Consider the following 12831-nt stretch of genomic DNA (forward strand, 5'->3'; position numbering starts at 1 on the left):
TAAAAATAGATTTCGAGAAAAGACCTGCATGAGGTAAGATCATAAGCAATATCATAAGATTTGTAGATTATTCATTATAGCCACTTTAGCTAGTACCAAATTGGAATATTATCTGTTCACTTGTGAATTTTCAGCAGTATTGATATTCAAATATCAAAGATATAGTCAATTGAAACTTTAAATTGCGATTTTCTCGAAATCTATTTTTTACGCGTATTCGCGCGCTCGTTCCCTTCTTCCGGGCAAGCGACGAATTGTTCAACATGCTTTAGACACAGGTGACACTTTGCCAATCAAATAACGGCCCCATCATCCTCCGTGTGCTTTTGAAGGCAAGGAAGAAGAAATAATTAAGACTCAGCTGGAAGCAGGTATAATCCATGATTCGACAAGTGAGTGGTCAAGTCCCCTTTTGTATGTGAAGAAATGGGATGGACCCACCAGGAAGTGAGTAGGTTATGGTAAACTGAATGATGAACTCAGAAAGATGCCTTTCCCACTCCCTAGAATTGACGACTGTCTTGACTGTCTTGGAGGAGCAAAAACTTTCTCGACAATAGACTTACAATCTGGGTATTGGCAGACAGAAATTTAGGAAAAGATCAAGCAAAGACCGCTTGTAGTACTCGCACTGGGCATTAGGAGTATGTGACCATGCCTTTCGGACTTTGTAATGTGCCAAGTACATTTCAGAGAGCTACACCCTACGGAGCTGCTAATGAGGAAGCTGCAATGGAAAACATTGATACCGTTCTTGGGCAGCAAGGAGTCATATTCAACAACATGAGCCAAGAAGAGTTGGTCACAATGCAGCGGGCCAACGCCCACATCAGCATCGTCATCGGCTGGTTCACAGCATCAAAGGAAAGACTAGATCGCGGACTATTGCATGATAAGAGCCCTGCAGTCAGGAACCTGTCGCTGTTCTGGAAACTGCTGAGAATTTTTGAGGGTTTGCTCTACAAAACACAAGACAAACAGCCAATTAACAGCCACACTACAACTCATTGTTCCAACCAAGCTTCGTGATGAGGTCATACGAGCAAACCACACATCAGTGATGTCAAGGCAAATAGGAAGAAAGAAAACACTGAGCCATCCACACAGAAGTTTCTATTGGCACAACATGAAGGAATCTGTTCACCTGTACACTGCCACCTGTGCAGTGTGTGGTGGCTGGGGTAGGAGGTTAGCAAGAAACAAAGATACAATAGCAGGTCCAGACAGGGAGATGATTGGCTAAAATTAATTTTCTTTGGGGTTTCTTTGAATAGATTTTAATGCCAAATACAAGCATGAATGCGCTTGATCTAGATTGACTATTATCAGTTTACTTCTTTTCTTTAAACCAATCATGGATTTGTGGTGAGGGAGTTGAGTTTCAGTGGAAAACAGCTCTTTCCAGTCAGGATGTCATTATTGTTCCTTCACAGCATGAGAAACACACATCAGGCTTCTATTTCAGTCCCTTAACTAACTACATTCCACAGGTTGTTTGGGTTTCACACTGAAAGCAATGAGGTTGTCATGTAGTATTCTGTAAGCATCTATTTATAACAGAACATTTGGTGACTGGCAATAATCTGGATCAGACACAGATCTTGTGAATAAGAGGAAATCTTTGCATTAAGTGTTTTCTGTGCACCTCTCAAAGATTTGCTGTTGTATGTGTGAATGAAGTTTTTCTACAACAGGTGATTCCCAGCCGTCCACGTCGGGTAGGTCGAACAAGATTTTCTGGATAAACTCCCACGTTCCCATGCACTGCTTGGGGTAGGGTATCCCAAGAATGTGGAAGAGTTTAAAGCACTCATCAACAGCTTCCATGATGTTGCGTTCAATCATAGCATTGTCCTGGAAGACAACATAGATCTCAGTAGGGGCTAGCCGAGAGCCAATGAGGAGAAGGAAGGGGAACTCACTGGTCTCAATGTCATTCAGGTAATGCTGAGGATCCGTTCCATCCTGTAGGTAGTAGAGATTGCACAAACCAGAATTTTAGTTCAGAGCGGCTGCCATGAGTAATGTTAGATTACATCAGTTGCATGTACTTTTGTCAAGTCAATTGTTTAACGGTTGAGATTGCTGCAAACTTCAGTACTCAAGAAAAAGAATGTTGGCTGGCCAAAAGATGCCAAAAAATATGATCTTTGGTGAGTTGGCTAACTTCCTCCACATGTCTTTAGGACCAAAACATCTTGCATAATTTATGTCTTACTAGGCAAAAAAAAAAACTATTTATGTCTTTAGTGTGCTGTACTGACTCAGCTGAGCCTAATTTAAACTTACATAGGATGAGAGACATTTCATTAGACACGCCAATGATGATGTTGGAATGTATTATCAAACATCATGAAAACTATGAGATTCATTTCTTACTTTCATGTCTACGTCTGTCTATTTGTTGGGAAAGAGGAGTTCTTTATTCTCCACTGTCATTGTGAGTAACATCTCTGCTACTCTCTTTGTTTTTCCAGTCACCTTAGGCAGTACAGCGCACTGCTGATATAGCAAATACAACAAAATACTGATACACTGAAGTGAAATTCAGGGGCCGAAATTATCATGTAACTGTTAGATTATCTTTATACACTTTATTTGTTTGGAAAAACAAAAGTGTGCTACAACGAAAGAAAACTGCCAGTTCCAAGGACTTATTATAGCCGGAGTTGCTTTATGTGTTTTGTTTTGGTTTTTTTTTTGTTGTTTTTTTTTTTTTTTGGGGGGGGGAGAAGTATCCCCCTTACCAGTGGAAGCCTTCTGCTCAACACTGTCTACATTCTACTTATGCACTGCTTTTAACCCGTTGAGGATGGGCTAATTTTGCTACAACATGCATTTCCCATAGACACTTCCTGAGTATACTCAGGACTCGTCCTGAACGGGTTAACAAAATATGCTTCAATATTACCACATACCTTCTCTTTTGTGAAAATGGTATATAGATTCAGTGTTGCATGGATTTAGAGCAGATTTAAATTGTGGGTTCACTACTAGTTCAGAGTTTAACAGAGAGAGAAGAATAAAAGAAATTACCGGTCGGATATCAATGAAGAAGGATGCCCTCTGATTAGCACTTCTGATGTTCTGGTTTGTTGGAAGGATGTAGGGCAAGACTTGGAAGGCAATGTTACTACGCTCCTCTAAAACACACAAAAAAATAGAGAAAAAAGAAGAAATATTAAACAAATAACATGTGGATTCAGTCATCAAGCTGTAAGATCTTGTTCGTTGTGAAGCATCTCTGTGGTATGTGTCTTTATGATCACTGATAGTAGTGTCTTTGGTGGTAGGCTCATCACCAAAGGTTTCATCCTGCTACCAACTCTCTGATATGACATCATACAATCATTATACAAGACATTGTACCCCAACTCTTTATTTTAAGTGTGTACATGAGGGTGAGTGAAAACTGCCACTAAATGGAGGGTGGGATTACGACTTGTGACCCTAAATTAGTAAAGAAAAAATAATAATAATAATAACATTAAAAGTCATTACGGTTGCATTTTCAGTATGCTTTGATTAGCAATTAAAGTGTACTTGGCTAATTCTGGTTTTGGTGTTGTGACAGATTTATCCTTTTCATTTCTTGTGTAAGTTTGAAAACATGAAATTATGTACAGATTGAGCTACAGTACTCTCCGCGTAATCGGGTGTCGCTTAAACGGGTACTCCGTTTTATTGGGTAGTAATGTCAAAATCAGTTCCAATGCACATTAAAATTACCTGATAATCAGGTTGCCTCTCCGCATAAATGGGTAAATGATTTCTTCTTATCTAATTTCTACCCACATTTTATCGCAGATATAACACTTTAAGAAATCATGAATGTCAAAAATTTCCACTGCTAATGTATTCTCTGCGTAATTTGCAAAGAAGACTGATCATTTTGGGAGTGATTAAACATGAAAACACATGTACCAGTATGTATTTATTTCGGAAAACGTCTGCGTGTTAGCGAAGAGTCCATCGTCAAACGACAAAGTTTTCTGAAGACATATTTGTCAATAAAAAGAGTGTAAATTGTTGCTCGTGACTGAGCAAGTATAGGTATGTATATAATGTGCCGAGCAAGCATACGTTGTAAGCACACACAGTGTAGGTGTTTGGTGCAGTGTACAACGTACAATATACAAACACATTGTGTGTGTCAATTGTGAATGAGACATGTTAATTCTTTTGTTAATCAGGTAAGAAACGCTCTGCTCAAGCATGCCCGATTATGCGCAGAGTACTGTATTACAAGTTTCAGTAGTCCATCCATTCTTCTATATTCTTTACTTCCATATTTCAATCATTTCCATAAAATTGAAATTAATTTACAACTTGTAAAAACCTTTGTGCCATCTCTAAGACTTCTGCATCATCACAAATTTTGACAAATAATTTGATTAAGAATCTGAATAGTACACTTGTGACCCTGCAGTACATTCGGGATAAGTGTGTACTACAAAAAAAAAAAAAAAAAAAAAAAAAAAAATCTAAAGTTTAGGACCTGTTCAAGTGTTCAATCTAATCAAGCAGTCTTCTGCACAATGAAGTGGACAAAAAAAAAAACAATAAGAGGATGTACAACTCCCTAACAACAACGAAGGGATAAACAGATAAAGATTAAATTATTAAAGCATGCTATACTAGCACACACTATCCATCAGTAATACTTTCGAAGCAGTAACATTATGTTCTCAAACATTTCTAGCGTTGAAAAGTGAAGAGTTTTTGAGAAATGAAAGGGTGCCTCTAAGGCATACCAAAGCACACTAGTCTTAGGGGGAAAAAAGTATTCTGGAAACACTGCCAAAAAACACAATATCCCAATTGATTAATGATCATAAACTTTAGGATAAGAAGAATCGCTCTTTCAGAAAATACCAAAAACTCAAGATTGACTTGGTTGATCTTTTTTGAGTGCTCACGTAAAATCAGGCCATGCATCTTTTTTACAGGTTTTGTGATGTACAGTCACATTATATTTACACTCCGACGAGAGGTCTCTTTATAACCTGTCAAAAGACTAACACAATGCACTACAATGCAGGAGAAAAAAAAATGTCTTTTACCTGGATCAGCTAGGGATGTTACAGACTGATTGATGCCCAGTCTATCTGACAGAGTTCGGTGAAGCATGTCAGCATACTGGAGAATGATGTCCACTAGAGTGTCAGTCCAGGTTGAAGCTAGTGTGTCTGCATGGCTGGGAAACAGCAGTCTGAAATCTTGATTAATCTGAGGAAGAGGTAATAACATGGACTGTCAGTCTCCAGCTACACCTCATTCAAATCATAGTATCAGCTTCTTTCATTTCAGGCACTCTGGCTAACGATAAAAACTAGTAATACTAAATAAGCTGTTATTTTTGTAAGAGTTTAATTTTTGTGAATTTTGCAAATCACAGTTGGATCGCAAATTTATATAACAACACACAAAAATGTCTCCACGCACTATGGTAATAGTGCATTTACTGTATGTTAGCATCGGTGTCACTTCGCGAAAACGTCTTGCGAAAATGTCTATGACCTCCTCAGTCACAAAGATATCTGTACACAAAAATAACAACGTATACAGTAGGTGGCACAATTTTTTGAAAACTGTGAACCTCCTACCTCAGGCTTCATTTTGCTGGCCACTGAAACAACAATTTGTAAAAATGCCAAGCCACACTTTGACTGCGTTGTCTCAAATGAATTTCCATTTCATCAAAGGAGTATCTTGATGAATTGTAGAGTTTCTATTTCATCAAAAGCAGGTGTAGACAGTTGATTAGAATCACATAAAAGAAGATGGCCGTATAAGAATGGCTCAGAAAGCAGTTAAAAAAATCAATAAGGAAAAAAAAATGCAGTTCACATTTCCAGGAAATGGCTAAACTTTAGGATGTAAGAACAAACATGAACTGATAAAATTGCCAGAAAAGATAAAGACATTAAATTATACATAGATCATAATAATTTGAGGTACTTTATGTAACTAATTTATCAGCACATCAGATCTTCATTCACTTATCTATTGAAATTGCATTTTTCACAATAACATAGAGACTGCAAATCATCAAGTAACTCAAAATCATTAAGGGAAAGTCTTCCTTCAAGTGTTGGAATTGCCTTCTCATAATTAAGAGCTTATTTTTTATACAAAAAGTTGCATCACTTTTGTGATCCCTCGTGTATATCAAAGTTGATTTCTACCCTTCTGGTTTGTGTAGGTTTGAAGTAGCGCCCCCCCCCCCCCCCAAGCAAGAAAAACTATGGATTTCAGAGACGAACTTTGCACTTTAACTTTCTGTAGCTCAGTCAGTAAGAGCACTGTTCCATCAAATCTGGAGGTCTAAAGTTCAAATTTTGAGGAATTCCATTTTCTTAGCTGATTTTTCCTTCAGTGTGATATATTTTTCATACAGTCAACCTCGGATACCTCAAATTCATCGGGACTGAAGAAAATGGTTCGACGTACGCGAACTTCGTGGTACACGTACGTCGAATTTTCTTTGACTTATCCCACGTTTATCGTTGTTCAACGTTTATCGATGTTCAACATGGTATCTGTTATAGTGCCTACTTATTGTTTGCATGCTTGTCAATTGGAATTGAATGAAAATCGGAATTGAAATCAAAATTTCAGAAATAATGATTTTGGTGGCCCGATTGCGCCACAAAAAAAAAAGTCGGATGTTTGAGTTTACTTTTGAAAATGAACAGCGGTAACAATCGGCTCCATAAGATGCTGAAATAAATGTCAGATGTTTGCTTTTAATTGTGGAAATAAATAACGGTAATATTCGACTTGGTATGATACTAAAATAAATGTCGGATGTTTGCTCATACTTTTGGAAATGAATAACGATAAGACTCAGCTCCGTATGGTGCTAAAACTAATGTCAGATATTTGATTTTGCGTTCGGAAATGAATAAGAATAACATTCAGCTCCGGAAGACGCGGAAATAAATGTTGAATATTTGCTTTGATGTTCGGAAATGAAAAACAATAACATTCAACTCCGTACGATGGTTAAATAAATGTCGGATGTTTCCTTATACTTTCGAAAGGAAATAGCAATAACATTCGGCTCCGGAAGATGCTAAAATAGATGTCAGATGATCGCTTTTATGTTTGGAAGTGAATAGCAGTAATATTCTGCTCCATACGATGCTAAAATAACTGTCTGATGTTTGCTTTTAAATTTCAAAATGAATAACAGAAACATTCAGCTGCGTTAATGGTAAAATTAATGTTTGATGTTTGCTTTGACGTTCGGAAATGAGTAACAATAATATTCAACTCCTTACGTTGATAAAATAAATGCTGGATGTTTGCTTTTACGTTCGAAAGTTAATTTCAATACCGGGTAATATCTAGCTCCAGAAGATGCTAAGATAAATGTCGAATGTTTGATTTGATGTTCTGAAATGAATAACAATCATATTCAACTCACGTACAATGATAAAATAAATGCTGGATGTGTGCTTTTATACGTTGGAAAGTAAATGTCAATAACATTCAGCTCCGGAAGATGCTAAAATACATGTCGAATGATTGCTTTTACCTTTGGCATGTTTGGAAGTGAATAGCAGTAACATTCTGCCCTATACAATGCTAAAAAATATTGGATATTTGCTATTACATTTTGAAATGAATATTAGTAACATTTAGCTACGTTTGATGGTAAAGGTTAATGTCTGATGTCTGCCTTGACGTTCAAAAATGGAAAACAGTAACATTCGGCTCCATGCGATAACATAATTGTCAGATGATTCATTTCACTTTCGGAAGTGGACAGCAGTAAGATTGATGTTTTGACAGTGGAGCGTGATTAATGCCAAAGATACAATTGTCAACACGTAAGCAGGTGCGCCACGACGGTTAAGAAATCTACGCGCACGGTATGACTATCACGATCAAAAATCAGAACGTATGATGGGGCAGAGCGTAGTGCTATCGTAAGCACTCCATTGGCACGGGTGCTATGTGCATACCGTGTATGTGTGTAGGTAGGTGTTGGGGATTTTTCTTGTCAGGTGTGTACCGGGCATTTCTTAATTGGGCGCATGATTGTTCTGGTCTCAGAATATATACAATCGAGTGTGAAAAGATTTGTGACATGTCTTCGCTGTCCACGCGCGCTCTTAATCGGAGATGCTGAGTGATGTTTGCAATTTCGATTCGAGCAACATGCTGGGAAAAACAAGAAGTTAATTAAGATCGAGACATTAGATTTCCCTTCGAGGTAACCGAACTTCGAGTCATCTTTTTCAAGCTACGCGAATTTTGATACACGGAAACTCCATAGGAACAATCAGGACTTTCATTTTGCCCCCGAGGTAAGTGATATTCGGCTTATCCGACGTCGAGGTATGCGAGTTTGACTGTATTTACTCATATAGTTTAATGTCTATGCAAAAAGCTATATGACTTCAGTGGTCTCTTGCATTCATCCAAAAGCTGGTTTTCATCCTTCAGGTTATGTCACTTTATCAACAGCTGATTACCACAGGAATGTTCTACATTGAGAGGACACAGAAAGACATGTAACTATCATGAACACCAAAATGAGTCTGTATCACAGCTCATTACCAACTTGCTGGGTCTGACATGCCTAGCTTTGTACTACAGCCTGCCACTCTTGTGAAAACTTGTCATTTAAAACTGATTTCCCAACACCCCAGGTATGTGAGGACCGAGATGACAACACCGACTCACAATGCCCTGGGAGTCCAGCAGCCGAGGGTACCGGTCCAGTAGCTCTGTAATGGGAGCTGAAGGATTCCTGGTCCTCCAGCGGAGTCTGCTGCCAGCTGTAGCCCGCATCAAGGCATGCACCGTCTCCCGCGGCTCTGTGTGCTCCTGTAGCCACTGAACCTTGGCCTCTAACTCCTCTGAAGACAGCTCCATTTCTGTTTCTGGGGATGTCAAATTTAAGTTAAAATATGATTTTACTTCATGACCGTTCAACAAAAAGAATACATTTGATGAAACATCATTTTTACAAGTACAATTTGTAACTTTTTTTTTGTTAGGGCAGCTCTAATACTTTATTACCAAAATTTTGACCAGCATTATTCAAAAGTCAGATAATTTTGTCACTGCATGTTCAGAAAAGTTAATGGGATTTTGTGTGGAAAAAAAAAATAGAAAAACACTCTGAGAGCGCAGACCTCCACCAATATTTATACATATATTACGTCATAAACCCTCAGATGCACGGCGCGCCTCTCCCCAGCAGAAACTAGAGCAAGCACTTCAGTGAGTGCATGCAAACCTCTAAAAATGTGCAGCTTGAACTCCCAAGTTCATTGACCCTACCTGGCAAAATACCAAAAATCCTTCATAAAATCCACAAAAATTTCCTGATCACTACCAAAATGTAATCACTTATAACTTGTGTTATTCTCAACCTTTCCTGCAAGTTTCATCCAAATCCGTGCACAACTCTTTGAGTTATTTTGCAAACGGACAAACTACTGTAAAAGTGGAAATTTTCGCGCATTTCGCGCAACCAGAAACTAGCGCGAAAATAAAAGCATGCAAATATTTGTGCTTGCCATAAGTTCTTGTGCATGATGTCTGGATTCCGCTGAATTAAAAACACGCGAAACTCTTCTGATCCGGCCAAACGCAAAAAATTAGTCACGCGAAAATATCCACTTTTACAGTAACTAACAAACACACAAACCAATGGTAACGAAAACATAACCTCCTCCCTCGGCGGAGGTAAAAATTGCATAGACACTATAAACATGCTAACGCAAATTTGTAGCAAAGGAGTTGTTTCTTTGTTTGTTAATTTTCTACCTGAGAAGATGGCTGGATAGCCTATATTCAGCTACTTTAAGCTGGTCTTCCACACTGTTAGCACACTGTACTTGGTAAGTGTACGGGAACTGAGGGCTGACATCCACTAGAACCCTGACCAGACTAGATAGGGTTGTGGAAGCAAATTCTGTCATTTCAGCATGCATGGAAAAAAAGAGTGCTACTCATTGACTTGTCCAGGGACTGACTGCAAACATTCCTAGGAGTGTCCTAGGAATCATTCCTAGGACACTCCTAGGAATGTAAGGAATAACTCAGGGAGGGTGTGAAATGCCATGGAATATGCTGATCATGGCCGAACAGCATGAACACATCTAGTACCCCTTTCAAATTGGCCGAAAACACGGCACGTCCTCCGGAGGACGTGCCATGTTTATCCCAGACCACTGTCAATATGAAAGCTCGACTCGGCGTGAACACATCACGAACAGTGGATGAACACGGCGTGAAGTTTGTGCTAGACCGTCTAGCACAAACATGGCACATCCTCCAGTAGCCTGACCAGACCACCGTGCGAAGCACAGCGGTCTGACATGTGTTAGTGTTCAAATGTTGTAAACGACCGTCACTATTGACGGCAAAATCACATAAAATGCCTTTTATTTTGTTTGATTTTAAGAGTAAGATAATCTTTACCACTTACCTACGGCGTATTTTCTTGATGGTTGAGTTGAATTCGGCGTTTTGTTGGTATCCAGACCTGTTGAATTTTTTTGGAGTAGATTGTGCGGTGGCATCTTTTCCTTCGAGAGCTTCACAAAATCAACAATCTACCACGCGTGCGCAACCGGAAGTGGTTGCGTTTTACATACGCCCGTGCGCCCCTACGTTTTATGTGTTATGTACGTAAAGCTACAGCACTCGTATCCGCGCGTGCTGCGCCGGCAATGATTTGACCTTTTTATGGGTCACTCCGACTATAGCTCATCACTTCCGCCCCGACTACCTACGTTGTAGTATACGAGAGTGAATGCCATTTAAATAACACGCAGATGAGGAGTGAAGCAATACGGACGTTTACAGACCTGACTTTAGCCACGGATTTCAGTGAGTTTTAGACGTAATTAAACAAAAAAATCGCATAGCGATTATTGAATGATTATCATAGATTACGGTGATTCCTTACATTTTAGTTTTCCACGATTAACTAGAAATGTCGCTACAGCGACTGGTTATACCCCCGCCAAACAACATTTCATAAGCTTTGGTCAAAACAACATTTCATAAGCTTTGGTAAAAAAACTGAGGAAGTAGTTAAATCCGCAAGATCTTTCCTTGATCTTCAGCCATTAATATGCCGTTACCATGGCAACGTACTTTCGGGTACTGTCGAAAAATGCGTCTTGCACATCTACAACCAAAGGCACACATCTGTACCAAGTTTCATGGAAATTGGGCAAAAACTGAGGAAGTAGTTCGCAACACAAAATTTTCCATCATTTTGGCTCATAATATGTGAGCTGTTACCATGGCAACATACTTTTTGTCACTGTCAAGAAATGTGTCATGCTGACCTATATCCTAAGACAAACATTCAATATGAATTCCATGAGAATTGGAAGAACACTGATGAAGCAGTTTTGCCATGAAGCATTTTGCCCTATATTTTACCAATAACATGCCGTTACCATGGCAACACACTTTTCGCCACTGCGGAAATATGTGTCTTGCACATTAACATATTCAGATGAACATCTGTACCTAATTTCATTAAAATTGATCAAAACTGTGGGAGGAGTTCGCGACGCAAGATTTGTACCCATTTTTGCCGATAATATGCCGTTACCATGGCAACGTACTTTTGGGTACTGTCAAAAAATACGTCTTGCACATCTACAACCCAAGGCACACATCTGTGCCAAGTTTTATGGGAATCGGTTGAAAACTGAGGAAGTAGTTCGCGACGCAAGATTTGCAACGGACCGACCGCCCGACCGCCCGCCCGACCGCCCGACCGTCCGCCGATTCCTACATACCCCCTTCAAACTTCGTTTGGCGGGGGTATAATAAAGATATTCATGAAGGAAACGTACACCCACCGCTGAAAAATAACAACGTCTGCGAAAGAATAGATGTGCAGCCGCTGTTGTGGCTGCGTGTAGTTAATCCTCCAGAGGACTTTCCGTGTTTGTGCTAGACGTTGCCAATATGAATGGACACGGCATAAAACTGGAACCGGAAATCTCACCCAAAATCTAATCAAGTGATTACCCCATCATACATTATACTTGGACCAAGTTTGGTAAAATCCCAGTCAATATTACTCAAGTAAACGAAAGCAGACGGACGTACGGATGGGGGGGGGGGGGCAAGTGGTTAGACCTTATGTATTCCTATGTATTATCAAACTAGAAATGTCGCTATGGCGACTGATACCCCCGCCATAATGCATGATTCTCCCAATAGGCATATAGGACAATGTCTTCAAAATGTGTGATGACAGTTTCACATAAGTGGCAAAATATTGAAATGACAGGTTTGTTAGAAATATCTTGAATGTTCACTTTCCTTGAACAAGGTTTGCTATAATTGTCTATGAAAGAGTTCAGGTACATATATTTGGGGAATTGAGGATTTTTACTTAACTTCTGACAGACCCTTTTATAAGTTTATGCATTTAGTAATTTTAAAGGTATGAAGAAAGAGTGTAATTTAACAGTGCAAAAAAGGGTTTTTTTTGTATTAAAACCTTGCTTTGACCCTTAACCTGTGACCTTTGACCTTCTGGTAGGAAATTTCCAAGAGAATCTCTATTACGTAATACATGTACATACTGTATATTGAATTTTAAAAATAATAATGCAAGCACTGCATATGTATACTAGTATATGAGGGAAATAGTAAAATATAGAGTTGACCTTGACCTTTGACCCTCTGACTATTGACCCACGACCCCTATATTCCCTAGATAGTACCACGTTCCAAGAAGATACATTGAACCATTTGCGAGAAAAGTGAAATTGTAACATTTTCACCTAACCTTTAACCTTTTGACCTTTGACCTTATGACATGAAACTCTG

The 12831-nt window shown here is 39.0% G+C and overlaps 1 protein-coding gene across 2 annotated transcripts in view; it reads right to left on the reverse strand.

Annotated features, from left to right (window-relative positions):
- Positions 1-258: 258 nt before the first annotated feature.
- The window catches only part of LOC139737726 (uncharacterized), a 54014-nt gene continuing 41441 nt past the window's right edge, over positions 259-12831 (reverse strand). For both annotated transcript variants that reach the window (XM_071648403.1, XM_071648404.1), the window contains 4 exons: positions 8698-8897; positions 5064-5229; positions 3037-3143; positions 259-1965 (listed from right to left, as the gene is read on the reverse strand). In XM_071648403.1, coding sequence (XP_071504504.1) covers positions 1627-1965; positions 3037-3143; positions 5064-5229; positions 8698-8897 — 812 coding nt within the window. In that variant the 3' untranslated portion in view covers positions 259-1626. The remainder of the gene's footprint in view (positions 1966-3036; positions 3144-5063; positions 5230-8697; positions 8898-12831) is intronic.

Source organism: Diadema antillarum, unplaced genomic scaffold (assembly GCF_040938485.1).
Source record: "Diadema antillarum isolate AM-2024a unplaced genomic scaffold, OU_Dant_1.0 seq00000701_RagTag, whole genome shotgun sequence".
Lineage (NCBI taxonomy): Eukaryota > Metazoa > Echinodermata > Echinoidea > Diadematoida > Diadematidae > Diadema > Diadema antillarum.